This window comes from Metarhizium acridum (genome assembly GCF_019434415.1).
Source record: "Metarhizium acridum strain ARSEF 324 chromosome Unknown scaffold_276, whole genome shotgun sequence".
Taxonomy (NCBI): Eukaryota; Fungi; Ascomycota; class Sordariomycetes; order Hypocreales; family Clavicipitaceae; genus Metarhizium; species Metarhizium acridum.
In genome coordinates, this window is record NW_027094025.1 from 235133 (window position 1) to 262963 (window position 27831).

Below are 27831 nucleotides of genomic sequence, written 5' to 3' on the forward strand. Positions count from 1 at the left end.
AAAGTAATAAAGCACTTGACTTATTATACTAAAATATGTAGGTATAAATAATTACCAAAATTGACGCAGTAGGATAAACCCAAATCCTTACCCTCACTCTCATTAGTATCTCTTAAGTGTACTTGGTATAGTGTCGGTGTGAGGCACAGCTTCTTGGCCCTCCACTTCGAGTCGCAAGATGCCATTCTTGAGAGTAAGGCTCGGAGACTCGAGATGGGTATGGCTAATTGTGGGAAGCTTAACTCAAGGCGGAGCGTTGTCAAACCGACCCATACGACCCAGCTTGCCCTGATAACTTAATTCGAGCGTAAAAGAAGGTAATAGGTATGACCTAGAGGATGAGAGGTGCTCTTGTATTCTCTAGATCCTTTTTCCTTATCATATTCGTGCATCCAAAGATCATTTTCGTCATCCATTTGCTGGGTAGCCGCACTTGTGTGAGAGAGCATAAAGGAGACTTGATTAGAAAGTTGGGTAAGCTCTCAGACATGGTTGGAACGGGACTGCTTTCACGGTAGGATTCTTAATGTCTAAGGATGTTAGAGCTCTCCAGTAGACGGGACAGATTTAGGAGCACAGACGTTCGATCCTCGCAGTGCCTGCATCAGACGATCTGGGAAACGGCCCTAGAGAATACCTCCCCATCAACACCACTCGCGGCGGACTCAAATCACAAGACAAAGTGGGCTAAAAGACGCGGTTACAAAGGATTATCTTAAGGCAACTGTAGTGTCGCAGCATTGATGACCATGCAATTATTCTTGGAACGTTTCAGGCCACGACACGTCAGGCTTGACCGTACGCTTGGTCTGTGTGAGAGAGGTTTGGAACAAAGAGCTTGGAGCAAAGGATTCAAACCAGTCTGACACGCCCATGGGCAAGAAGCCGCTCTTTGCGTCATCCAGCCTCTCTGAAGTTTATACATTAAGACTACGCTATCTTTGCTCACTACACTTCAGCTATCAGATACATTGACAGCTTTTTTTGCAGGCCCTTCCACAGTGATACCTACGAATTCGATGGATACTGGCTTTCGGGGCGAAGCCTCCGAGCATTCAGCAACAACATCACACCCAGGCAACAACGTCCAGACGGGTTGTTGGTATAGTGGGCTCAAAGTCATTTCCACCCTTGAACGACGTGGCATTGGTCGTGATAATGAAGCCCCAGATATCGAGTAATGACTATTTGTAGACATCAAGCAGCGCTTTGAAGCTAATCATTTCCTAGCATTGTTCACGTGACTGGGCTGCGTCGCGAAGCCGACAGGCTAAGCATTAATTCGATTATCGAGCGTGGTATTGCTACGCTGGTCAGAGAGATTCTGTTTCCATGCGACATGGCTCAGTTTCTTATTGATCTTACGCGTGATGCAGTCCATAACACGGCCCTTCGTCTGCTCAACAGTCTTGTATGTCTCGCAGACAAGGACGCATCGGTTAGTGAGAATGGATGACATTGCGAAAGAGACAAACCTAGGCTCACTTGTTTGCTGCCATAGGGGAGGACCCGAGAGCCAAAGCGAGCCATCATCTTCGTGGCCTATGACCTTGGGGCTTTGATCCTCAAAAAGGTAAAGTCTCGCCACTGGAAGCGATGATAACACGTGCAGAGTTAAACATTTTCGCCAGGCTCTTTCAATAGCAGAAAGGGATAGATACGAATGGCCAGACACTTTTACAAGCTCATCTCGAGTGGTATGTTAGTCCGAGTATTTAAAAAGAAGCAGTTAGTTAATTGGGTGTTTGCACAGGTATTCTGTGGCGCTCCACAGCGCAGTAATAGTCTCTTCACCATGGAATCGAAGTTATATGAGTTTCTCCATGACCACAAAAACGAACCCTGGTTTCATATGCTCACGCCATCATCCATTCGAGGGCTCGCTCAGGCTGCACTGGAGTCGACGGATGAGTTCCTCAGCTCAAAATTTACCTTGCGGGGGCGCATCGTAAGCTTGTACGCAAATTCTCGAACTCACCGCAAAATACATCCTGTAAGCCGCAGGGAATATATTCGTCATTGTCAACCAGAGATGACTGATGCAATTCCCGAAGCTCTTTGACGAGGCGATGGCGACTTTGGGCGTGCCACTCGAAGATTCACTGGACGATATGTCTCCCTTTCTAGCTGCTGAAATATGCTCGCTGGTTCACCGTAAGTGTAGCCCCTGCTTATCAACTCTCATGTCATGATCATTTACGTTCTCCTGAAGAGTGGGTGCCCGACCCGGATCAGGTTGCCGCCGAGCAAACACTCCTTTCGCTAGCAGTCCCTGATCGCCAATTTGAATATGTTTTAGGTAACGCACATGCTGCAAGAATATTGCTTAATCATGGCGCGGATCCTATGCTGGTTTGGGATAAAGAATGTCGTTCTACCTTGATGAGTGCTTCCAATGGGGGACATGTTGACGTGATTGAACTACTCCTCTCCGAAGCGCCCTCACTACTTCGAATGGGACACTCAACGGAGGCCCTTCATGACTTGGGTTCCAAGCAGCTGTGTACGCCACTTATCATGGCGTCGCTTACCGGGCATTGGAAGGCAGTGACAACTCTTCTCAACGCTGGAGCCGATCCAGACCCCGATACTGAGCACGAAGAAGAAGGAGGAGGTTCTTCGCTTTCTCCTCTTTGTTTGGCTAGCCTGAATGGATGGTTACAAACATCCAAAGCACTTCTTGAAAATGGCGCCGATGTAAACAGGCCAGGCGCTTATAACGAGGGCACCGCTCTATGGTGCGCCGCCAACTTTGCTGCAAGCGTTCCGTGTTGCCGGGCGCTCCTTGCTCACGGAGCAGATACGAGTACCGGGGGTCTACCTCTCATGATTGAACTCGTTACTTCGAGCATATCCAAATCAAAAAGACCTACCGAAGACATCATTCCAGTTTTGGAGGTATTCGTAGGCCACAGTCCACCCCTTGACATCAATGAGACCGATGCGAACGGTTCAACGGCTCTAATGCATGTATGCCAGGACGGCAGTCTTTCCATAATTAAATGGTTTCTTAGGAGCGGCGCAAATGTTGGGGCTGTGGACGACGAGGGCAAAGCCCCTTGTCCTATGCCGTCGAGGCCAGTCGCTTTGACGTGGTCGAGGAGTTGCTCAACTGGAAGCCGAAGCCGATCCAGGTAACCGCCACAGTCCTGCAGAGGGCTTTCGAAGGGGGTGATTTGACCCTGCTTGAGAGGCTTCTCGAGGCCGGAGCAGACCCTGACTCGCCCCTTGAGTCTGGCAGAACGCTCATGCGATTAGCTATACAGGCTCGTAATGCCCATGCTGTGGAGATGCTGATCAAGTGGAAGGCGGACATCAACCGCCTTGATAAATTTAGATGGAGCCCTCTATACTATGCCGTCGGCCAAGTCCACGATGCCAAGATAGCGAGACTACTAGTAGATTGCGGCGCCAATGCGAGTTATATACTCCCGGATACTGGAAGGAACCTTATGCACATGGCCATGGAAGCAGACTCAGACATTATCCGTATCCTGTTCGAATTTCCCAAAGCCGTCGATATAGACCACCGCGACCATTTTCGCAACACGCCTCTCATGATGGTGAACAACCCGAAGGCTGATTGCGTCAGCCTGTCAGTCAAGGCCGGAGCTGATACCAACGCTCAAAATTCGGATGGAGCCACACCACTGATGAATGCTGTTACGTACTGGCGCGGCATCTGAAGTTATCGAGATTTATTTATCTCAGCCTCAGCTGGATCTAAACTTTTACTCAAAGTCCCACGGCAGCGCGCTGCACCTTGCTTGTCGCATGGTCAACGTCGAAATCGCTAGAAGGTTGATCAGAATTGGGTCTAACATCAACCAGCACCTGCCAGTCCCGGCTTGCTCGCCACTTATCGCCGCTTGTATGCCATTCAAAAATGTGAGCCCAGAGAAGCTGAGAAGCGCCGATCACATCGTGAGCGCTCTGATCCGCAACGGCGCTGATGTCAATTCCACGAGCAAGGCGACTCGAGACGCCTTTTATAATGCCCTGGCCACGGCTGCTTTCTGGAGCAGACCATCCACCCTTGAGATTCTCCTGGGTGAGGGCGCGGATGTCGATGCGCGGGATCCCCTAGGCCGACAGGCGATTCACTTTGCTGCCGCCAACGGTGTAAGCAACCTTCGCGCCGTGATGCGGTTTTTCCAGGGAAGCTCTGCGATAGCGGACAACTCCAGGAAGACGGCTCTGCACTGGGCTGCGCAGTTCGGGCGTTTGCAGGCACTGAAGCTTCTTTTATCAACAATGAGCCCGGATGAGCGGATAAGACAAGTTAACAAGCCTGATATCGACGGCTGGACGCCTCTCTGCTGGTCGATGCGGAACTCGCGCCTAAAATGGGACGGGATGTCCGAACCGTTTGAATACAAGGGCGTGGCTCAGTACCTCCTCCAGAAAGGTGCGGATGCGTCCATTCGGTGTTGGTTGGGCGAAGGCAAGGATAAAGAAAGCTTCACACTGCTCCATCTCGCCCATCTGCATAATGTCGATAAGGAGATCATTGCTCTCATCCGAGATGCCCTGAGAGATGGGACAGACACTTCTACATGGCAAAGAGGATTGGAAGAAGAGACTTTCAGCCCATATAAGCCTCGCATCTGGATTTGTGGCATCTGCCTCGGTGTAAGTTACTTGCGCTCCAGCTACGAAGCGTTTTCTGGCGCACGATGGATGAGCCAGTCATTCACGTCGCTACCAGTCGCAGCGTGCTACGTATTGTAGAACTTAGCTGACTCATACTTGTGTTTGTACCTATAGCAAATCTATGGACTCGACTATGTTTGCAAGACGTGCGCAGAATTTCACGTTTGTAAAAAGTGCCACGGCCGTATAGATAGGTATCACATGCATTTTGAAGATGATAATGGGCCGTTGCCGCCGCATATCTTCGAGGTCGACGATGATGTGGAGTTTATTGACCCGTTGGATGTAGTAGCCACAGGGAAAAATGCGAATAGTAGGACGAGAAACGAAGATGAAATGGACATTGACGAGAACGAGGCTGGCATTAATTGGCGGGTTGACGAAATAAATTTCTGGGAATTTACTTAATATTAGATATAAAGCCTTAATACTAGCTGTGTACTAACTCTGGCTATATCTGCTTTTGTATGAATAATAGTGAAGATGAAAAGATGAGCGTAGATAATGTGAATTACCGTCACGACGTGTGCCAACCTGACTCCTTTTTGAATTCAAGACCAGCATGTCATAATCAGCTATGGGGCCGGGCCGGACTCCGCCGAACGCGGGGCCGAACGCGGGGAGTCGAACATGGCAATTGGACCTTGTAAGTGAAGCTGATTCTGCATGGAATAAAGCCGTCCGAGTGATCCTCGGCGGGCGGTTTATATCTGTTATTCCAACTTCCGTGCTCTCTGTACCGGGCTCATAGGGGCCCAACTCATCATTCTTTTTCCCACCTTGACATGAGCGAAGGCTCCCTCCCGAACCTATATATTGACCGTTGTGCTACGAAATCCCGTCGATGCAGACTGCCTTCACGACTGAATCAATTTACCTCCATTACGAAAAAGATGGCCGCAACCTGGAACGAGCAGGATCTCTCTTGTGCGTCCGGCCTTCGTAACTTACATACACAAGAACATCGTCGAGCTTGTCGCTTTCTAGATGATTTTGGTCTGGTCATGTGCGGTCAAACGGGCCACAAGTTCCTGTACCGCGGCTATGGCGTCGATCCGTGGGTTTACTCTGCATAGAAAGGTGATAGTGATGAATTTGGCGGAGCCAGATTTGTGGTGAAAAGCGAACAAGATTTGAAGCTTGCCAGCCGCATCTTCCCCAAGCGCCTCAGAAGTTCACAATCTCGGCTCTCCTGGCGGCGGCAAATGCGTTACTTTCAGAGATCCAGTGGACGGGTTTCAATTTCATCTGGTTCGCGACCAGGTCCTCAATAATGAGCCCAGCCCTTCTTCTCCTCAATTGAGGTTTAGTTCTATACGCCTTCCCCTCTACGGCTTTAACCACTTGCAGATATTCTAATTTCATCCTTCTAGTCACCCATGAAGTGCCGTTATATAGAGACCTAAAGATTTTGAGATTTTGAAAGGGGTAACCATGAGAGACCTGCCTCCACCCCCTCTACGCTACTAGCCTCAATTCTGTCCTACAGGTCCAGCTCCTATTCATAAACTGTGTCATCTTTGGACTTTGCGTGACAAATTTCGACGCATTCCTTGAATAATTCGCCACCTATTTTAACTTTAAACCCAGCGATGTGCGTATCAACATGGACCAACTTTATAACATTTACCACGCTAACATGTCCGCTCACTTCATATTTGGCGAGAATAGTCGCAACATCACGGCGTTGTGTCGGTTGGACAGGGGCCTCATCCCCGTTGTTTATCACTGTTTCATTTTCTTCCAATGGCCCAAAGTACACATCCATCATGCCTCCTTTGAAACCCGTGACTATCACATTCAAAAAATTAGACATGACTAGCTGCGTGATAGAGTGTATACTAAATGCAGGGGAGTTAGAGGACATGTGCTTGGAAGTCAGATTTTTGATTATTAGTGAGGGTTAGTCTTTTCTTTCCACAAAGCTCAGGCTTGCTAATACTCGGCGCCTTAAGGTTTAATCCCTTGAATTTTATTGTTAAGCATTATGTAGACGGCGATTTGTTCGACAATACCGTGCCCGCCAACAGACTCTCGTCTGTACTGACAACTTCCACATCTGGGGTAAGTTCAAAAGGCCCGACACATAGTCAATAGCTTCATGGTCATCAGGCTTCTTACGAGCTGACTTTATCTCGGAGGCCAGTAACTGCCCGTCAAATTTATGGACCGAGTCAAGGTGATGAGCGGTCTGATTGGCAATCGATGCCTGGTGAATTGTCTAGATTCCTAGATTTCAAATGGAAATTATGTGGTCCTTGATACTGGCTTGATCCTCGTCTACTCTCCTTTTAGGGCGAAACGCGGTCATGTAGCGGGCTAGTAATGGATCATTTCTTTGAAGAAGAAGACTTCAGGAAACAAAAGAGGCGAAGTAGGGTTCTCTCCATCTACACTCAGCCATGTATCACAAGAATTGATCTGTTATAAATGCGTTGTTTTTTTAACTGTACTATTGTCCGTTCCACTCAAGCTTGCTTTCTTACATGTTCCCTAACATCTATTCCATGCTATAGATCGAAGGATCGGCAATGCATGCCCTACTAGGGATTAAATTATAGTCGTTCACAGCGATTAAATCTGCCAACCCCCCGAGTCCCAGAAAATTCGCAGGGGCATGCAGGCGGTGCGGCCTCAACAAGCCTATAACGCCGTATTTAGCAACGCTATACACAAACATTCCCGGAGTTTCTTTAAAACCTCCACGACTGCTCAGCAAAGTCAGACTCTTGTCAGAAACCACTCCAAAAGAAGACTGAATTCAAGTGTCTGAAGCGGCATATACTTTACCAGTTTGGTAGGTGTGGCATCCTGGGTGAGTTTTCCCACAAGGCCCGACCCAAGAGAGATTAATATTACTTTTCAGAGAGAAGATAGCCTAGAACTATTGTTCGTTCGTTAGGGTAGAGCAAAGGCATGAACAGCCCTATGCTTCCGCCCGACTGCCATGCATGCTCAGCCTTGTTCAGATTTAACACTTTCCACCGCGCGGTTATTCTTTCCGGCAATATTTAATACCTTGGCTCGAAGATCCGCAAGCGGAATCTAGTAGACACCAAGAGGCACAGTGTTGTAATTATTGCATGGCTGAGCGGCAGCAGCTGTTGCGATCACATGCTGTCCGCCATTGCCCATATCATGTTTGAGCCTGTTACATGAGTAGCAATAACGTGATTTCCACCATCATTAAGGTACTGATATTAATAGAATCGATACATCGAAATGGGATATCGCAAGGTTCTCTGTCTTGCTTGTCCCACTCCCAGAACTTGAGGCGAAAGTTGTATTTCGCACCTCCCCCGTAGTGTCTTTTACAGCACAGCGCCGGGAAAATTTTCTGTGAGTGCAGATGTCGTTCCTGCTGATGACATAGCCGCCCCTGGATCGTCAGTAGCCGCCACCAGCGGGTATAAAAGCAACCTATGTCAGCTCGAGATTGGTATAGGATTCGGGGTTATTCAGTCTTGATATTAGAAAAAGTGCCGTCAATTACGCGTAGCAGGTGGCAGGTCGCGAATATTCTCACCTTGCGTATAGGGGTTTAGATGCTGGCCGTATTCCCAAAAATGAGTCAGGGGTAAGGCTATTCGCCGAGGCAACCCTAGGCTAGGCGAATCATCCGTCTGTTTAACTTTGGGACCCGGTCCATTGTTGAAACTGAAACCTAGATAAATGAGTTGACCACTGAGATCGGAAAAGTCCTTTGTACCTCTGTTGCCCGCGGCACAGTAGTGGAAAGGCACGGGCGAGTCAGTATCCTTGGTGCGGAAGAAAACGGTATTCCCGTGATGTATATTGCTGCCCTTCGCTGGCGTCATGCCTTTGCCATACTCTACACGAGAATCTTCGCCATAGAGCGTCTTGGATCTAGATAGAAGCCCAAGGAAACATCTTGCAGAGCAGTCAATAAAAATTGATGCGAAAAGGCGAACTTCTCGCCTAGTCCTGAACATCGCGAGCATTAACAGGGGTGATCTTCGACCTCGACACGACTGTGTCAGTCGACAGTCTATTCGGGGAATATGGTAACATTAGGCTCAGCCTCTAGCAGCTGCGGCGCTTTCAAACCACCAGTAAACGTGCGCTTGGAAATCTTTTCGACCACTAGCCCAATGATGCCACGTGGGCTAAGTCCGATCTCTAGGCTCGCATTGCCTCCCAAATAAGGCCGGTTATGGATGAGAGCCACGCTTGGGCCCGACTGGGCTGCTGTCAGAACAGCAGCGGCCCCCAGGATGCCGCCTCCGAGCACGGCGAAGTCGAAGATTCCTACAGATCCCGGCGTATCGGGCAAGCCAAGGAGTTGGCGTCGCCGTGATCGTGCTACGCCGTCGGTTCTCAGTGGAGGAGGTGCCTTGTCACGGCTGCAGAAGATGGCGTCACAGCGTCCGTAGGATCCTGTGAGATCATGCAAGGCAAGCGTTATCTGGCCTGCAGGAAGATTCATTGGGCCGGGAAATTCCCAGAACCGGTCCTTATTATTGTCGTCAAATTCTGTATCCAGCGTTCCCCCATTAACTTCAACCTGAAGTATGCCGGGGTGATGCCCAGGAACCCAGTCTTTAGGTCGAACACAGAAGTAATACATACCACCAAGCGAGATAGAGATACCCGTTGAATCATCTGTGACTGGTTTTCGTGAGCTAACAGGTACGGTGAACCCATTTCGTTCTCAAACTGCGAGTCGAGAACCCGCCCGCCAGTCAAAAGATTTAGCCTCCACCAGAAACTTGGGATCCAGAAACGCCATGCTGTAGATTGTGTTCTAACCCAGAGCTTTCTGTTAGCGCATACTTGGCCTTACTAGAAAACCGTCAAGCTGTGGGACGCTGGGTGAACACGCTATCATAATCAGAACTACGCGGACACGGAGACTTAGTCTTTCTTCGTTTCGTAGGAAGGCCTCGCAAAGTAATTTTAATTTAACGCTAAATATCCCTCCACAATGAGGATAAATTAGCTCACAGTGTTCATTTTTTTGGCTAGCTCTACGGTGGATTTCCGGCTAGTGTGTCTGACGTATGGTGATGTGTGTACTCATGGTGTCTTGCGTGCTTAGTTACGGTTCCCTGGCCTGGGTACGGTCAAAATACAGTGTTACTAGATGCCCTTCATTTAGCCCCCCCTCTTTTTTTTTCACAATTTAATAACGTCAAATATTTATAGAGTAGTGAATCCCGAAAAGGCTATGCTGATGAAGAAATATTATGAGTCTATTATCAAGAGAAAGATTCTATCCTCGCCAACTTGCAGGCAGCCCTTCACTAGCACTATAAATGCACCCTTCAATGCTAAAAGCCACCGCTGTTCAGAAAGAATTGAGTCATTTCGAGAACGATATTTTCGTATTTTAAACTTTCTGCCATGAACCATATATCAAGCCCGGCCAATTAGTAGGGTACCAAAGACTTGAGACACGGTCCAGATTGTTCAGCAAGGAGATGTTCCAAAAGCCGAGAATCAAGAATGAAAGCTGAATGTGGCAAGAGACTTTTCGGTGCCAAGGATGGTACACCGCTGCGGTACTCAAGCACAGTTGTGTGCCGCCTTTACGGCTGCCTGTCGGTGAGAGGCTCACTCAGATCTTTCAGGCGAACCGAGCGACTCTACACCCAAGGCCGCCTGGATCCTGCGACAATGATATGTGCCAAGTCATTACTGGGGTCAACTGTGGAACAAGACCTGTCCTCTTCACGCGACCTAACCTGGCCCAAAGAGCTGCGTCGTCAACATTTCTGTCGCCTTCACCCACACAGAAGTTTCAGCATACTTTCATAGTCGCAAATGCCGAATGGTCCCTGCGGTGCGATTTATTCTATGACGTCTTATTCTCAGGGTCATCAGTACTCGTCTTCTGCCATCTGTATGCTCTTGCGATGCCCTGTCTGCTTTGCGCAGTATCACACAGCTTCTCATTTCCGCATTCACAAGTAGCCCCTTCCCGCAACCACCGATACGTGATGCTCCAGCGGTCTTGCCTCGGCCGCACCGTTCCTTCAGGCAATGTGTCTGTCTTGCGGGCTCTTATACCATGCGTCCAGTGTAATCTTGAATCACCACTCAGCTGTAGCAGGCTCCTCGGTGGCAAGTCCACTTCCACCTTTTTGCCCGAGTCGCCGTCGCAAAACTGCATGCATACCGGGGAACCTAACGACAGCGAATAGAGCTGATCGTATGCGCTATGTGTGTCGACGTGAGGAGGGATGCCGGCTCCGGGGGGATAATGCTGCAAGCAAACCTGGTCGGGCTGCCTGTTCTCTCTTTGCGGCAGCAGCGGAACTAGCCAATCAGGAAAAGTGTTAAAGGGGACATCATGGTCAATCCCAAACGTCTTGTAACTGAAGGTGTAGCCATAATGAAGAGACCGGCGACCGGGCAATGTTGGCCACTCGAGATGTGCGAAAATTTTCAACAGTTCACGTTCGGCTTCTGGTGAAATGAAGTCTTCTTTCATAAAAAGGCCTGAAGGTTCAGTAGGAAGCTCCCCCATGATGAGCTACAACACTCAATCATCGAAATAGATCTCTTTGTCATCGATGCTGTGTCGACCGAAGTCGAGTGTGACTCTCTGGTTTCAGTAAACTTCCAGATGTCCTTGAACCCACAATGTGATTATGTAATCATTCGATGACTGTGGTTCATATCCCATAGGCTAACCCTAACCCTAACATTGACCACTTACCCTAACCGCTAAACTCTTGGGGGGAGGGGTAGTATCGGGTGAGCACCCGCACCTAATATCATGTCTTCACGTCCCTCTACCGGGCCCGCAGGTGCGATCAGAGTTGCCTAGGAGGGAGTCTGTTAGGTGAGAACGTTATGGGCAGGATAACCCCGCTTTGACATTCCGCTGCTTCCCGCTCTCGTCGAAACTCAACAGCGTATTAACGGCTGGGGACATTGCCACCTAAACATGGCAACAAAAGAGGAGAATCTCAGCGCCTAGTAATCTTGGTAAGTACATGGCGTTTTACGGCTTTCTAACACTGCAGGTTTTGACTGACGGCATGTATAGTGCATTCACTTCTTCACGACCATGTCCAACAAGATTAGTCATGCTCGAATCGAGGAGCTCCAGGACAAACTCCGGCGGCGAAATAACATCGAGGCCGAAATCCAGACAGTGCAGGCAAAAATGCAGGAATTAAAAGACAAAATATCCAACGAAACTGAAGCACAGCTCTTGTCATCATCGACTGCAGTAAGGGCAGCCCGCCAAATGGAATCGACATCCCTTAGCTTACAAGACGAGGTAGATGCACTTGATATCAATATTAAGAGACTGAAAAAGGCAAAGGCTGAAATTCAGGACGAGATTGATCTTCTTAGAGGGTGGGGTTAGGTCGGAGTCTCAACCAGACAGCAGCTATCACAATCGAAGCCGCTACAGTCAAACCGAGAATGCCAGCAGCCGTTGGGATACATTGTTGGACATGAGCTCTCCTATCAACGGTCGCCGGCATTGCCGCATCTTTTGCGTTTCCTTCTTCATAGTTATCAGAGTTACGTAACAAGTCCAACTCTCTGCAATATTTGCGGTGGTCTTGTTCCTTTATATCTGCGAGCAAAGAGCGCAAAGGGTCCTCGTCAGCAAATGCCGACAGAGTGTCGTTGGCGCTGGACGCTTCCTTGCTGGCCAAGTATCGATGGACAAACCAATCCACGTCGGTCCAGTTTTCGAGAGCATTGGCGACCAACGGTTCGGCGTATTCCGTTCGTCTAGTCCATTCATCGTAGAGTAGATTATTTTTAAACAATTCCCCTTCCCGCGTCTTAACTTCCGCTAGAAAATCGGCAAACGGTCCCTCAAGAAAGAGCTGCCATGAATTAGGACCGGCTAATTGGACAGTACTTTTTCCGCTAAGCCAAAAAGGCGGTGCGAAATACTGAACCGGCACGACACGACTCCATTCCCAATCAAGCACGCCAATAATCCGCATATCATGATCAACTAATAGATTTGACAAGTGCAGGTCGCCATGGACCAGCACAAACGGCCCTTGATCTAGGTCAGGGTCCACCCACTTTTGAACATGCTTACAGAACAAGAAATGGCTGTAGAGGCATTCTAGGCCCATGCCGATTGCCACAGCATTCCGACTCTTCAGAAAAGCGTTGTACCCAACGCTTAACAGCATTCTTGTGTATGAATTAGCGGATTTTAGGGTCCCAGACTTGTCATGGTGAGAATCTTGAATGCTAAAGGGGTCTAAGCCCTCGAGTTGCATCATATTCATCTCAAGCGATGCCGTCTTTTCACCGATGCGCACCCCGCTTGCTCCTAGCTTAAGCCTGCCAATTGAGGGGAACTCCTGCCGTCTTAGTTGCACAAAGACATCTGCTAGTGATTTGTATAGCTCGGCTTTTGGGTCTGGGGGTAAGCGACGAAATTCGGCTGGCGAGAGCAGCTTTCCATCGATATATTCGAGAATCATGAATGTAGATAGAGGATCAGCGCCACTGTCTGCACAATAGGCCAGAACTTTTGGGACTGGGATTGTGGTGCTTTCTGACAAGTGTCTGATTCTGATAAGCAAATGCCATGACATGGATAAGAGGGATAAGGGTGCCTACTGCATCGTGGCGACTTCGCATTGTAATTTGAGACGGGGACAGTATGCTAGACAGGGCCGCAACGGTACGCGGAAGACACATTTCTCCCCGTCGGCGAACCGGATAAAGAATGAGACGTTGTAGCTTCCGCGGGCATGGTAATCACCAAGAGCAGTCGATTGGAAGAAGCTAGCGGACGGCTTCCCGCATTTTGTCGACGCGAGTTTGAGAATGTCCTTCTCGCGGCTTCGTAGTTGATTGACGAACTGATCGCGCTGGCGGTGAACCGAATGTTGTACTATTCCATCCTTGAAATGTTGTGCTTTGCTCATGATTTATCCACAAGCTCTGGTACAATTTGAAACGAGTGCCATCTGCTGGTGCTTTCGCAGAGAATTGAATGTCATCGGTTTTGGAAGAGGTGCAAAGGCCCCTTGCAAAGGAGGCACGGCGTTTATGGCTCGACCCCGGCAAAACGTAACTCCGAAAGTACCGATATAAGGTACTTACGTACTCGGCCCCTGGTTGTGATTTGCTCGGGGTGTGTTTTACCCCACTACTGACTAATAAATTTAACGAGAGTGTACTTTGTAGATGACCCGACCATTGCTCGCCTACCTGACCTGACCCGACCCATTCCCAGGAGTTTAGCGGTTAGGGTTAGGGCTAGGTATAAGGGTGAGCCAAGGGATATGAAATTTGAATAACGAATTAGGTGAGACAAGTGGTCAGGTCAGCAATTATAATGGTCGGGTCAGGTCAGGTAGGCGAGCAATGGTCTGGTGGTATGCATTCTCAAATATTAAAGTAATTAATTAAGTATATAAATGACGGAGTATACCTACGCGGCGTGTGTCCTAATCAATGACCGCCAGCTCGGCCTTATATACATAAACAGACGGGGTACAGGATGATCAGAAAGGTATTACGCAAATATGCAAGAATAAGATCGGCCTGGGATATTCGTTCCATTGGCATATCTGCCAGTTCGCCTCAAAATTGCCAAATGGTGTTTGGCGCTTAATCCTACTTCACCAGCCTCCTGACGGCTAATTAGATGTGACAAGGATTCATTAGGGGGCTTAAAGCAAAAGGGCTCAATTCAATGATAATCTTGTAGGATGTTAAAGGTCCTTGGTTTTCCCAAGCCATGAGGCGAGGGGGGGACCATCTATATACATGAAAGGAACGGCCCGTGCCTAGTGTGCCCCATAGTTCTCGTAATCTTCTTGTGTAATAAAGGGCTTCTAATCCTTGCTTGACCTAATCCGTGTGACATTAGAGAACTTCGAGCTCAGCTTCCTGTACCTTTCCCAATACTTGATGATCTCCAGAGCATTCCAGTAACGCTTGGTTGGCCAAATGTCACCTCTTTGGCGGCCGAACTTGACATCTCGTCGAACAATGTTCTCCTTCGCCAAAACGTCGCTCTGGCACTTACCCGCTAAATTAAGACCTTTAATTCCTCAGGATGAGGTGTGTCTTAACTATAACTCGGCGACTTTCTACCCAGTATAACCCGGGGAAGTACTGGCCAAGAAATTTCAACTACTTGTCAAAATCGGCTGGGGATCATAATCAACCGTGTGGCTCGCCCGAGACATTTCCAAGTACCTACGCGCAACCGTAACCGCGCTTGCTTATTTCATGTTACCGAGAAACTAACACTGGTCCTCATAATTAAGACTCAAATGGCAATCCGAAACAACAGTGGCCCTGAAAAATAATCAACAGTAACAATGTCCACGAAGCTCGTCATGAGAAGGAAATTGAAAGCCATGTCAGACAGCAGAATCCAGAGCATCGTGGCCATGTGATTCCACGGACATGCCTGGATTCCACGGACATGCCTGGATGACTTTGGGGTAACTGGCCTAGAAGGAAAGCACATGTGCCTTATCTATGAATTAATGAGGGAGCCCATCTCGATTTTACAGAAGCGTTTTATTGATCACACACTTCCTTTGCCTATTTGCGAAGGCCTGTATCTACTTCCTCCTCGCTGGCCTTGATTATCTTCACTCGGAGTGCAAAGTGGTCTACACAGGTCAGTGCTTTCCGTGCCTATTCTAGAACATAAAGACCTAACCTACCTGTCAGATCTTAAGCTGGGATATATCCTTATTTGATTCGAAAACGAAAATGTTCTTACCAACTTCATTCAACGACAACAACCAATGCCATGCAAGGTTGATGATGAGAGTGGTCGGACTATCTACCTCTGCCATAATGACTTCGGTGGTCTTAATGGCAGAGAAATCAAGAACATGGTTCACAAAATAGCGGATTCCGGGCTCGCAACAAGACTCGACAAGCCATCTACTCGGAGTGGAATGGTAAGAGAGCAGCTTGGTATTCATTCTATCCTACCAGATTATTACCGCGCTCCAGAGGTAATCCTTGGCTGCGGTTGGGATTTTAAGGCTGATATTTGGAACTTGGGTGCACTAGTAAGACCCCTGTTCCTGTTTTCTGGAGGTGAATCTATAATACAACGAGAATTTTGTTCACCTTTCTTTTAGTTGTACTCGCTGGCTTAGGCTTAATGCTAATAATCCTGTCTGGTTAGTTGTGGAATATTCTTGGTAGCAAGGAATTATTCCAGCAGGTACCGTTGACATGATATAAATGGCCACTATGACGCAAATTCGCACCTCGCGGAAATAATTGCGCTACTCGGCCCGCCCCCGCAAAATCAAAGGCCATGTCAGAGCAAAATTGGCCGCTAGCTTCACCCGGCCATAAATAGCGTTCGGAGACGCCACCGACCCATCAGGATACACGTGCGCAGATGTTATTTCCACAAGATCGGGTCACTCTAGAATAACAAGTATATTAATTATGAAAGCTAGATATAGCCGCAATAAGTATTCTTATATATCCTAGTTTTTTTACCCCCTGGTTTATTCCGAGAAGTTTCTTCTGGAGCATACCTAATCAGGGCTATTATTACTTTTTACTACTTGGGAATCGATTTCTTGCTGCACATCCAGTACGTCTAGCTCCTCTCCTTCTTCATGAATGTAAATGGGGCGCCATACTGACACGGTTGACTCGTTTGTTTCGCCGTAATGATATCGATGCCAATGACTACCTTGATATTGCCGTTGGAGCGTAAAATATAATCCCGAGCTAGATTCCGCAAATTTTTCCCCCTTTGTGCGTAGGAAACCTCCAGCACTACACCGGGATACGCTGTGCCACAGAACTGAAATTACGCATCCGGTTGACGTTGTAGCAAAACTTTTGAATCCGCCGATTCTTCTTCGGAATCGCCCTCCCTCAAATATATACGAGATGATCCTCCATTTGCGATCTGCTCCGCAAATTCGCCAGCGGCGTCTTCGACATCTGCGATACACTGGAGCTGTTTACATATCTCAACCGCAATAGAGCTGGCGACAAAAATCGTGCACCGGAGTCGGCATGCGAACACAGACAGAGGAGCCCTGCTGGTGGATCGTGTCTGTTAGCGGTGAATCGTTAAGGGGCCAGGGTGTCTATAGCAGGAGACGTACCGCACTTTGTCTGTGACGTATTCCTGAAGTGATCGGTCGCGCTCAAGTGCTTTTAGCAGTTGTGGGTACTTCTCAGGTGGTGAATATATTGTTTTCTGTCCGTCGTGGGAGAGTTCGGGACGTTTGTTTTGTACGTCCTCAAATATCGCTACAGCGTTCCAACCCAGCGAATGACTGGCGCCGCTCTGAAGCAGGAGGGGTTAAAGGAAGGCAGACATTCCTATTAGGAGGAGTGTTTTCATGCGCATCTGAATTGCAAGACTCCTGCATAGAACTTTCGGGTACGGCCACAGACTTGGCCATGTCGAGCCAAGGCGAGTCTTTGAGCGGGCCCGGAAAAAGAGCATGCCGGTAACCACGGCCATCTTTGATTTGACTGTCAGATGACTGTCAACCTCTTCCCACACCAGGTCCTCGACACGTTGGACTTTCGGATATTCTTGCAGTACAACGGTATGAAGAATTGATTGTTTACGCCTTATAGCTTCCTTAGTCTTCTATAAGGTCGAAATTGACACAAACCTCGACAGGAAATGAAAAACCCACCCCGACGTCTCGGCTTCCTTTTTCGAACTTAGGCTAATAGACGACTCAATGGCTCGCCTTATGATTCCATCGATCTTACGGCCAGATTATACCTGGCCACGGCGGATGCAGTCTGCAATCCGGCAGACCACCCCTCACGTACCAGTTGGACCCGGCAAATGCACCAGAATATTCTGGAGCATCATTCACAAGTTCCTTTATTACTTCTCGCAATGGTACTGCTCTTGGTTCGGTCTACTATTCGACGCAAATATTGTTCAATTACCATTTGGACTTGTTATGAAATGGACGGACCGGACGAGCGTCGAGGAAGCCGTCTCAATGCAAATGGCAAGATCTGCCGGAATGCCTGTACCCAAAGTCATCAGCTGTGGTGAACACCTAGATGCGCCTTTTAACCGAAGATTTTCTATCTTGATGACAAGGCTACCTGGTGTACCTCTTGAGAACTCGAATGATGGACTACAGGTTGATACAAAGGAGCCGTGGCTAGAGGAGTTGACATTATGTATCACCTCTATGCGATCGTGGCATTCTCCAGGGTCAGAGACGATATGCTCTCCTATTGGAACCTGCTTACGGAGCTCACGAGTTCCTGGGCACATGATGGGTCCATTTTCCAGCCTGGAGGCTTTTTACAACTACCTTTTCGCCCCGGCTTCCGCCCATGCATTCAAATCCGACACCGAATACCAAAAGACTCTGTCACGCGCAAAAAGATTGCTGAGCCATAAACATAGAATTGTCTTCACTCATGGGGATTTTCAAAGCGCACAATATTCTTGTCGATGATGATGGACATTTATCTGGGTTTCTCGACTGGGAATCCGCAGGCTGGTATCCCGAATACTGGGAATTTACTACGGCTATGCGCTTTGGGAAAGACAGCTGGTGGTTCCAAGTTGCCTCTTGGATGGGTGGAACACAATATTGGGACGAGTTGGACTCCGATGTGGCTCTAAATCTATTAACCGTCGACTCTTATATAGCCCTTTAGTGGCTGGGGCTTCTAGACGTTAAGTTGGTAATTTGAAGGATAAGAGGCTTGCAGGCATTGGCCAGATGGATTTAGATAACGATCGCGAATTATAAACAAGAGAGCAGAAAACAAGACAAATATAAGCAGCTCCTCTGCTCAAGAACGTACGTTCCCTCCCTAATTTACTTTCACAAACACAAGATTGATCTAACTACAGGTCGTGGCTGGGTATTGCTCGCTGCCCCGGAACTGTATTGGTTTCCGAAAGCCATACATTCCTGCTGCAAACCAACAATATTACTGCCGTGTACTATCCCTTGTCGAACCAACTCTCGCAAGATGACCATTAGCCATACTCGGCAGGTCATACCAGGAATTGAGCTGACGTCTCCGTCACGAGATCTCATAATCTGGTCGAGAGGGCCATGCTTTGCGAGTGGGACGTTTGCGATCTCGACAAGGACGCACAGGAAATTGGACTTGAAACGCCTCCGGTTGGGCCATGGTCCGGGATCCATCCCCCGCCCAGGTTTTTCATATTTCAACCCTCCCTGGGCGCGAGTGTGAAAGTCATTTGGCTGGGGAGGGTCGGATCGTATATAAAGAACGATGAAGAGTGTGTTTAGAGGCAATCGAGCGAGCGCATCTTCCAGGGCCTTTTTGGTGACCAAGGCCCGCTCTCTAGGAGTCGTTGGTTTCTGAACGGCCTGTATATGGAATAATCGGGGGAAGCAGGCGGACCAAGGAGGACTTGGAAGAAAATGATAATCGCTGCTATGATTGGCTTAGGGGTGGGAAGACTGAAGATGATTCCCAAGGTTATACACGGCCAACGGGCTCACTTCAGTAGCATACAGCCTTCTTGGCACACTAAAATACAGCTCCGAATAGACGTACACGGTACTGGTCCTTTCATCGAGCTCAACGACCGAGCAGCCTCCGGTCACAGAACTGCCATGGCTGGACGCGAGCCGGAGAAGCCAAAGGACATGAAAAATGGTACCGTGTATACGCGAGATTTTGAGATTAGGAGATGAGCGAACTAACCGTCGACAAGTCCGCGACTTGATTCACAACCACATCGTCGTAAATAGTGCCCGGCACCTAAACTGGCGGGACCCTGGCTCAACAAACCATGGCTTCAAGGGATTTTGCAGTGTACTGGTCGCCTCGTCATTTGTACAGAACTCGTTGGACCTGCAGCTGCGGAAACGGCGAACCCGCGCAAATCGCTGCCTAGTGCCATTAGGTCAGCTGTTCTGGAGGATCGCCAAATTCTGCATCGTTTCTTTGCTCCTAGTTGGATTACTTGTTCCGTATAACGAACCACGAATCATTGGCGGAGAAAGCTCTGTGGGTGCATCAGCTAGCCCGTTTGTTATTGCTGTCGAGGGCGCGAGCTCGACAGTTTTGCCGAGAGTCATGAACCTAGTCATCCTGACTTCTGTGCTCAGCGTCGGGAATTTCGACAATTTTCGGGTCCTCTAGCATACTGGCGTCTCTGGCGGAACAGTCTCACGCGCCAAAGATGCTCTCATACGTGGATCAAAAGGGCAGACCGCTGATGGCTATTCTCCTCGCGTCTGCGTTTGGCTTGCTGGCCTATCTCGCACTTATTTTCGTCGCGCTTGGGTAGCTGATGGCCATACCCTTGACCAACTTCCATTTCGGTCCCAGGCGGGTGTTGGTTCCTTCGTGGCTGTTTCGATCGGGCTTACACTTGGTATTTCTCATAAAATATGGTTCCACTGTTGTTGGCGTTGAAGGTATTGACATTGACTCGGGGCGCAGCTTCTCCAGACTACACAATATGCATGCACATAGACTTCGAAGTGGTCCGTCAGACGTGGCTATTGTGGAAGACGTGCTACCGGTCGCTCTGCCAGAGCAATGTTTACAGCATAGAATTGATGGGGAGATTTGTGCAAGCTTTGCCAATTCTGTGGCTACAGGCACTAGACAAAACCCTTCATAATAACGAGAATGACGTCTCATATGTCCATGACCTGATTCACAACGGCGGACCCGACAAACCACAGCGTCAGCGGCACGACGGGGGGTGGCTTGCCGCTAAATCTGTCACTTTTAACATCGGTTATGAACGTTATTCACTACCAGGCGTGAAAGGCTGCGAGGTAGTATCGTACGTTGGGCTCTGGGTTTCGGCTTGAACACTCTCTCCTCTTTGATGAACATGGACATGCAACAACAAGTCATCATGACTTTTCTTTGAATCAATCCCTCTCAAACGCACGCGGATCGGTCGCAAGAAATGATTCCTACACGTCGCCACCACGGCGGTGATGCCGCGACGCCAAACTCAATTATCCACCAAGGTGCACATGGTAGCATCCGCAACTACCGACAAAATGACACAGCCAGCAAATCCACGGCACCGCTAATAGTACGCGGGTGTTTTCATAAAGACCAGAAGTGTCTCAAACTGCCAATTTTACAAGCATGCGATGTCACCCCGCAAGTTGGACGAGACGCGATGCGGAAGGCGAACTTGTGAGGGGTATGGTGCGCAGTGTAACGACGATATTTGGCAAAACCAAGGGATCGGCAGGGCTATGAAAGGGCATTTGTACGAGCCCTGGCCTTCCAGCAACAACAGCCGGTATGGAATGCAACAATACCCCACTTGTTTCGTCTGGAGACGCCGATTTCCTAGATGAATATAAGCAGAGACTGTCGCGAGTGAGACCACCTCTACTACTGCTAGTTGGTCAGCGTTCTTGTGGCCTCTAGAAATATACCACTGGGACTGCAAGGGCTATTTTGTATCCGCCGTTACGCTCTGGTTCTGAATATTTCACAGTCTCGCGATGCCTTTGCTCAACGTTTTACTTGCCATTTCCCACGCCGTCCTGGGCTCGCTCGCCAGTACAACACCGGACGATGCACACTTTGATGTTTTGGACTATGTCGACCCTCTCATTGGTACTGCCAACGGAGGTACGATCCGTGCGACTTGATTCCACACTCGTTCCCGGCTGAACAACTTCCAGGCCACGTCTTTCCCGGCGCCAGCTTGCCATATGGAATGGCAAAGGCAGTTGCGGACGTGAACAAAGAACTCCAGGGTGGATTCACGTCCAACGACGGCGAAAGTAAGGAATCGAAGCTTGCTTCCGTGGCGCAGCACCGTTTCCTACCCTACTAATAAATGCCACTCCTAGTTACCGGCTTCTCACATATGCATGACAGCGGAACAGCGGAGTAGGTTGCATTGCGTCGCCGGTGGGAATGCATCCATTCGCTAATTGCGTGTAGGGTGCCTCTCTGGGTAATTTCCCATTGTTTCCTCAAACCGGGTGTGACGGGGATGCCCTGAACAACTGCTACTTCCCAAAGGCAACACGAGCTTCACAGAGGATCAATGGAACCGTCCAGGCGAGACCAGGGTTATTTTGCCGTCACAATGAACACATCGGTACATGCGGAAATGACAGTCACCAGCCACACTGCGTTGTACCGATTCACCTTTCCGACTGATGGCACTCCCACCAAGCGTAGCGGAAATGCAACGCTGAAAATGCCATACAGTCCCCTGATCCTAGCTGACTTGACAGACTTGGCAGACTCGAGAAGCCATGGAAGTATTTCGGTAGATGCTCAGTCGGGAAGAATTACGGGGCTTGGAACGTTTAATCCTTCATTCGGCATCGGCACTTACAACTCGTACTTTTGTGCCGATTTTAACGGCGCCGAGATCCGTGATACGGGAGTCTTCATGAACAACCGTGCTGGAACTGAGCCGAAATCGCTTCAACTCCCGACAGACGGTAATACAGTGCCAGGGGGCGCTTGGGTTCAGTTCCATCCGCCACAGTCGAATCAGATTCAGGCCAGAGTTGGTTTGTCCTTTATCAGCACAGAACGAGCATGCAACAATGCCGAGGCCGAGATACCCGATTTCAACTTCAAAAATGTGACGAGGGCGGCGGAAAAGGCATGGCGGACCAAATTGAATGTCGTCAAGGTAAATAACACTGGGGTTTCAAAATCCTTACAAAGGACATTTTGGAGCGGCGTCTATCGCACGATGCTGTCTCCCCAGGACTATACTGGTACGTCCCTCGCACCGGTGCCAGAGTCTACCGCCATTTAACCGCATGTTTTAGGAGAAAACCCGCTGTGGAAGAGCGATGAGCCTTACTTTGACTCTTATTATTGTATCTGGGACAGCTTTAGGAGCACGCATCCGTTGCTCACTTTGATCGATCCGCATGCTCAAGCACTAATGGTTCGCGCGATGATTGATGTGTATCGCCATGAAGGCAAGCTTCCCGACTGCCGCATGTCGCTTTGTAAAGGGTTTACCCAGGGCGGAAGCAACGCCGACAATGTCCTAGCCGATTCCTATCTCAAAGGACTCAGGGACGGGATAGATTGGGAAACTGGCTATGAGGCTGTGGTATCAGATGCAGAAGGTGAGTGCGTCGGAAACGATTTGCTATTCCTGGCGTAGTTGTTAACGGGGGTTCAGATGAGCCTGCCATTTGGACAGTTGAAGGAAGGGGTGGACTGCATAGTTGGAAGACGCTTGGCTATATTCCCACCGACGACTTCGATCCGTATGGTGTAGGAATTTTTACTCGGTCTATTTCCCGAACCGTTGAATATTCATACAACGATTTCTGTATAGCGGAAATGGCCAGAGACTTGAACAAGGCTGCCGATGCTGAGAAATATTTGAAGCGTTCGACCAATTGGAAGAACATGTTTGACCCTACTTCTCGCTCGAAACTCAATACTACAGGAAGCCACGATCCGGCTGGCCTCGTGGACAGTGGGTTCCACGGATTCTTGCAACCAAGATATCTAAATGGCAGCTTTGGCTATCAGGACCCGGCCATTTGCACGGCTCTATTCAACTTTACCTCTTGTTATCTGAACCCGGATGGACACGAGACCTACGAGGGCGGGTCGTGGCTTTACACATTCCAAGTTCCTCACGACCAGGCGACCCTCATCACAATGCTTGGTGGCGCCGGTGAGTTTGTCCGTCGTTTGGAGTTCTTGCACAACACACCTGGCCTGTTTTACATTGGAGACGAACAATCATATCTTCTCCTATATCTGTTTCATTTTGTCGGCAAGCCAGGCCTGTCCTCGCATTACGCACACAGGTATATACCCAGTGCGTTCAATGATACCTTGGCGGGCATTCCCGGGAATGACGATTCGGGCGCCATGGGGAGCTTCACGGCATCGTCCATGATGGGTCTCTACCCGATGAGCGGCCAAGACGTGTACCTCATTATCCCACCATTCTTCCCAGAAGTCACCATTCGTCACCCCGGGACTGGCAAGTCAGCAACCATCAGGAACGTAAACTTTGATCAGGGGTACAAGAACATATATATACAGAGCGCAAGGCTCAATGATAGGCCATATACGAAGTCGTGGATCACTCATGACTTTTTCAGCAATGGCGGCGTGCTGGAGCTGACCCTGGGGCCATCACAGGGTGCTTGGGGATCGGGGGAAAATGACATTCCTCCAAGTGCATCTACTCATTTCTGGAAGTAGAGGATGGAGCTATGTAGCCGCACAAGCGGCACTTATATAATCGAAGTCTGAGTCAATGTACACACGTGTTTCATGGACGTGAGCACGTTACATGCATGACCTGGCGGCTGTTTTGAATGTTTCGTCATGTTTCCAGGCATGCTCACATTGTCGTTACACGGGATGTTTCAAAGGGATATTCAATGCCTGTCGTCGGTGACAACCTGGTCGTACCGGCCTTCCCCTAGACGCAAAAACGCCACCGGTGATGCCGCCATCCTCAAACAGATGATTGACGTCTTCCAATTCGAGACCGCTGGTTTCAGGGAAAAAGAAGTACACCATGGGTATCTAGTGGCAGTGGTCAACTCGACTTATTTTCTTTTTTTTTTTTAAGCGTTCGGGGGGTTTCAAATTTGACAATACTCACCCAAGATGCACACAAGCACGCAAAGATGATGAATGTCCGCCACTCAATATCATGAATAGCAATTGGTGTGATCTGCACTACAGTGACTGCTCACGAAAATCCGTCAGAATGCCAGTTCACACAGTGAGAAGGGCTACAGGAACTACTTACAAACACACATCCAATTGACAAATCCGGCAAAGGCCTGGCCGCGCGCACGGATTCGGGTCGTGGTCACCTCACTCGGATAGAACCTGGCCACGATTAGCTACCAAGGATCAGCGGAAGAGAGCAGGCAGGTTGGCACACCAAGGGACGGGCAAGTAGCCGATGCTCAAGAAGAGTTGAAAGATGAAGACAAAGGAAGTGGCTGCATATGCACAGCTTTGCGTCCCAATTGACAGCAGGATGGAAACCATGACAAAACAGAACGAGAGCCCAGCTGCCGAGACCATCAGCGAGATGCGTCTCCCGATGCGGTCCATGCTCCAAAGGGGAATAAACGAGCCGATCAGATACACAATTGCCGTACATCCGCCCAGAATCAGAGATGTATTCCTGGATAAGTGCATGACGTTTTGATAGACAACGGGTGCGTAATAATTGATCATGTTTGCTCCCGTGAATTGCTGCTGCAAGTTGACCAGGCCGCAAAGAATCATGCGGCGCAGGTTCTGTAGCTTGCCTCCGGTGAAGAGTTCCCTGTAGTGGAATGGTCCTCCGGCTGACTCTATTGCAATTGCTGTTTCGATTTCCAAGAGGCATTGACGCAGTCTTTGAGCGGCTCCTGGGGCTCCCGCATCAGGTTGAAGGCGCGTCAGAACCTTGACAGCGTCTTCGCGGCGGTCCTGCTCGCAGAGCCACCGGGGCGTCTCTGGCAAAGGAATCATTTGCAGCACGAGGCAAATGGCAAACAAGGATTGGAAGCTGATGGGCAGCCTCCATTGGATCGGGCTCTGCACAAAGCTAAGGCCATAGTCCATCCAGTATGCTATGCACAGCCCGACAATGGTGACGGTCCCCTGGGCAGAGAGCAATCGACCCCGATGCTTGGACAGGGCCATTTCGCTTTGGTACGCCGGCACAGTGCTACTATTGATGCCGTTTCCGACACCGGTCACGAATCGTCCGACTATGAACTGCGCGACGCTGTATGAAGAACCGAGTATAATGGTACCTACGATCATGATGGTCCCGCCAGCCATGATCATTCTCCTGCGGCCGACGCGATGACCACAGAAGAAGGCAAAAAGACAGCCGACGGCACATCCTATGTCGTAGATGGATGTCACTAGGGTTGGTCAGTTGATTGCCGGGTTGCGACGAAGCTGCGCCAAGCAGCACGTACGAGTTCCTTGTAGGCCTGCATCGGGGTGGTTGAATTGTTCACCAAACTCGTTGTCTGCACCGATGAGACCACTCATTACTCCCTGGTCGTACCCTAGGAGTAAGAATGCCTGGCAACTGGCAGCTAGACGCGAATATCAGCCGTGAACGCCGCTTGTTCCGAGACGTCTGGTGTGGCCGATGACATACCCGTCACGGCCCAATGCAGGGCCCTGCCGCGGATCGGATGCATCGGGGTTGCGCTTCAGGCGTATGTTGCTGCTGCGCCAGCTCGATTCGGGCTGACGGGGGACATGGCCGTATCTGAGCCGCACCTTGCTCTGTTCGTGAACACCGTCACGGACGCATATTGTAATGATGCGAAAATGAGCCTCGAAGCTTTGCTCGCTCCGGGTGATCGTGGCGCTTCCGAGATTTAAGCGGGGTCAAAATGGCGTGGCCAGACATGACGCTTCCTCCCAGTGCCCCCCCTCCCCCACCAAAAGTCTGGTGAGATTCTGGCCAAACAGAGCACCTTGATTTGTAGAGCAAAAGGACCATGCCATGACATACGATGAGCTCCCATTTCTTCTACCCTAGTACAGTCGCCCAATTGACTCCTGCAGGTGAATAGATCCATTTCCCAATCCAACTCGGCTAACCATGCAGGCAGACCACTGCCGCCATCTCAAAGAGCGATCTGACCAGCTAAACACTCTTGATGCACCCCGATCTTCGCCACGGTGCCAGCAGCCTACGTCCATAGCGCCGCGAGCCCAGACTGTGCTGTGCTTGTCATGTCTTCCAACCCTCCAACAGCATTGATGACATGCTGCAAATGCAGCTCAAATAGCAATGCAATGTCCACATGGATTTCTTGCTTTGTTATTTCAGAGTGCCAAGACTTTGACTTGTCCCTGTAAGACCACAGCGACATGTCCGGCACACTTGGACAACCTTGAGTCCCAAATATGCGGTAAAAGTCTTGGCCGGCTTGGGGAATGAGCGGGTTTTCTCCAGAGCCAGGCTCGAAGTTATACGGCGACGGGGCGTAATCCGAAAGCAAAAACGTTCCCACCACTCCCGACTTGAACTTGGGCGTCATGGCTGCTCCCTCGTCCGCGGCATAGCCTCGTTGAGGAAGGATTCGTTCTGCGTGAACTCGAACTATACGTCCTAGTAGAAAAGGGAGGATATCGATTTCGTGAATCATGTTGATAAGGATTGCGCCGCCGGCTTCAGTCTGTCTCCATTCCGCCGGCGCCTGGAAGTAGTGCGGCGGTTTGTGCAAGGCCCAGATCCCGTTTACCGCCAGTATGTCACCAAGCTTTCCTGTAGATATGACTTGTTTACTTTTCATCATATAAGAGTTGAACCGATGATGATGCCCGACCAGGACTTTGCTCTTGGCCAAGGAAAGACAATTCACAAGGTCCTGCCCGCTGCGCACATCCGCGCTGACCGGCTTCTCGATCATCATGTGAATGTTGCGAGAAGCAAACTTCTTTGCAAAATCCACGTGTGTGTGGCTTGGAGTGCATATGATTGCTGCATCAACTTCTTCAGCTGAGTTGAGGAGGTTGTCGACACCTGTGTAGTAGCTTACGCTCAACTCGCTTGCCAAGGCTCTCCCCGCGGCGACGGGTCAACAACAGCGACAAGTTGAAGCCCTATTGTCCTTTACGACCGTGCTTGCATGTCGAGGCCCGATGGTTCCTGCGCCAATAACAGCGATGCGGAGCTGCGGAGATGCCAATGTCATGTTGAACGGTAGGATGAACCTGATGAGTCGGGAGCAGTGTAATGGTAAACCAACGGCGAATGCTGCACCAAATAGTCCGACGTTGGATGTCAAGCTTCACAGAATAACATACGCATCAAGGTCCGAAGCTACTATCCGACAGTCGGGTTCTTTAGTTGCCGAGATCCTCTTCCTTGGTGAGGGATTCCTGGATTGTAATGCTGTGTGGGCGGATGAGGCTTTACCCGTACGTACGTATTCAAATAGGGTAGGTTGCCTGCGTTGGAGGGTTGTTTTAATAGACTAGAAAAACAAGTTGAAAAATAAATTTCAAATAGCATAATTCGTAATGTTCATAATGGATAATGTCTGGTATTATAACATTTGGGAAGGTTTGCCTATGCACCCGATTGACTGGCCAACCCTAGAGTCAAGAGATTGGAGAGCCCAAGCAACTACTTTTGCGTGGCTGCAGTCGACTTGACCTTGGTAGGAGTCAGATCTACCAGCCCGCTGCGGCACACACAGTGCCTTGGATATATTTAGATAGAGCAAGCTCTTGCTATGTATAATTCTTGTCACAGACTGG

The 27831-nt window shown here is 49.4% G+C and overlaps 13 protein-coding genes across 13 annotated transcripts; 9 read left to right on the forward strand and 4 right to left on the reverse strand.

The window, feature by feature from the left end:
- Window positions 1-1795: 1795 nt before the first annotated feature.
- J3458_013154 (uncharacterized protein) lies at window positions 1796-3686 on the forward strand (the record flags this gene model as incomplete). Its single annotated transcript, XM_066120275.1, has 4 exons — window positions 1796-1993; window positions 2055-2154; window positions 2213-2970; window positions 3015-3686. 4 exons carry the CDS (start codon window positions 1796-1798, stop codon window positions 3684-3686), a joined length of 1728 nt encoding a protein of 575 aa, XP_065974560.1.
- Window positions 3687-3873: 187 nt separating this feature from the next.
- On the forward strand, window positions 3874-4731 carry J3458_013155 (uncharacterized protein; the record flags this gene model as incomplete). Its single annotated transcript, XM_066120276.1, has 1 exon — window positions 3874-4731. One exon carries the CDS (start codon window positions 3874-3876, stop codon window positions 4729-4731), a length of 858 nt encoding a protein of 285 aa, XP_065974561.1.
- Window positions 4732-8662: 3931 nt separating this feature from the next.
- Window positions 8663-9241, reverse strand: J3458_013156 (uncharacterized protein; the record flags this gene model as incomplete). The annotated part of the gene is made up of 1 exon (XM_007813343.2): window positions 8663-9241. One exon carries the CDS (start codon window positions 9239-9241, stop codon window positions 8663-8665), a length of 579 nt encoding a protein of 192 aa, XP_007811534.2.
- A 464-nt stretch (window positions 9242-9705) lies between these two features.
- On the reverse strand, window positions 9706-11143 carry J3458_013158 (uncharacterized protein; the record flags this gene model as incomplete). The annotated part of the gene is made up of 1 exon (XM_007813344.2): window positions 9706-11143. The coding sequence occupies one exon, from the start codon at window positions 11141-11143 to the stop codon at window positions 10469-10471; it is 675 nt and encodes a 224-aa protein (XP_007811535.2). The 3' UTR covers window positions 9706-10468.
- Window positions 10120-10431, forward strand: J3458_013157 (uncharacterized protein; the record flags this gene model as incomplete). The annotated part of the gene is made up of 1 exon (XM_066120277.1): window positions 10120-10431. The coding sequence occupies one exon, from the start codon at window positions 10120-10122 to the stop codon at window positions 10429-10431; it is 312 nt and encodes a 103-aa protein (XP_065974562.1).
- Window positions 11144-11689: 546 nt separating the features above from the next.
- Window positions 11690-11995, forward strand: J3458_013159 (uncharacterized protein; the record flags this gene model as incomplete). Its single annotated transcript, XM_066120278.1, has 1 exon — window positions 11690-11995. One exon carries the CDS (start codon window positions 11690-11692, stop codon window positions 11993-11995), a length of 306 nt encoding a protein of 101 aa, XP_065974563.1.
- A 6004-nt stretch (window positions 11996-17999) lies between these two features.
- J3458_013160 (uncharacterized protein) lies at window positions 18000-19801 on the forward strand. The gene is made up of 2 exons (XM_066120279.1): window positions 18000-18413; window positions 18467-19801. Exon 2 carries the CDS (start codon window positions 19246-19248, stop codon window positions 19735-19737), a length of 492 nt encoding a protein of 163 aa, XP_065974564.1. The 5' UTR covers window positions 18000-18413; window positions 18467-19245; the 3' UTR covers window positions 19738-19801.
- Window positions 19780-20286, forward strand: J3458_013161 (uncharacterized protein). The gene has a single exon (XM_066120280.1). It carries the CDS (start codon window positions 19889-19891, stop codon window positions 20222-20224), a length of 336 nt encoding a protein of 111 aa, XP_065974565.1. The 5' UTR covers window positions 19780-19888; the 3' UTR covers window positions 20225-20286.
- Window positions 20287-21077: 791 nt separating this feature from the next.
- J3458_013162 (uncharacterized protein) lies at window positions 21078-21415 on the forward strand (the record flags this gene model as incomplete). Its single annotated transcript, XM_066120281.1, has 2 exons — window positions 21078-21207; window positions 21261-21415. 2 exons carry the CDS (start codon window positions 21078-21080, stop codon window positions 21413-21415), a joined length of 285 nt encoding a protein of 94 aa, XP_065974566.1.
- Window positions 21416-21631: 216 nt separating this feature from the next.
- On the forward strand, window positions 21632-22363 carry J3458_013163 (uncharacterized protein; the record flags this gene model as incomplete). The annotated part of the gene is made up of 1 exon (XM_066120282.1): window positions 21632-22363. One exon carries the CDS (start codon window positions 21632-21634, stop codon window positions 22361-22363), a length of 732 nt encoding a protein of 243 aa, XP_065974567.1.
- A 519-nt stretch (window positions 22364-22882) lies between these two features.
- Window positions 22883-25892, reverse strand: J3458_013165 (uncharacterized protein). The gene is made up of 4 exons (XM_066120284.1): window positions 24485-25892; window positions 24347-24429; window positions 24197-24282; window positions 22883-24117 (listed from the first exon to the last, which is right to left on the reverse strand). Exons 1-4 carry the CDS (start codon window positions 25384-25386, stop codon window positions 23941-23943), a joined length of 1248 nt encoding a protein of 415 aa, XP_065974568.1. The 5' UTR covers window positions 25387-25892; the 3' UTR covers window positions 22883-23940.
- J3458_013164 (uncharacterized protein) lies at window positions 22906-23787 on the forward strand (the record flags this gene model as incomplete). Its single annotated transcript, XM_066120283.1, has 1 exon — window positions 22906-23787. The coding sequence occupies one exon, from the start codon at window positions 22906-22908 to the stop codon at window positions 23785-23787; it is 882 nt and encodes a 293-aa protein (XP_065974569.1).
- Window positions 25893-26076: 184 nt separating the features above from the next.
- J3458_013166 (uncharacterized protein) lies at window positions 26077-26981 on the reverse strand (the record flags this gene model as incomplete). Its single annotated transcript, XM_007813350.2, has 1 exon — window positions 26077-26981. One exon carries the CDS (start codon window positions 26979-26981, stop codon window positions 26256-26258), a length of 726 nt encoding a protein of 241 aa, XP_007811541.2. The 3' UTR covers window positions 26077-26255.
- Between the last annotated feature and the right edge of the window lie 850 nt (window positions 26982-27831).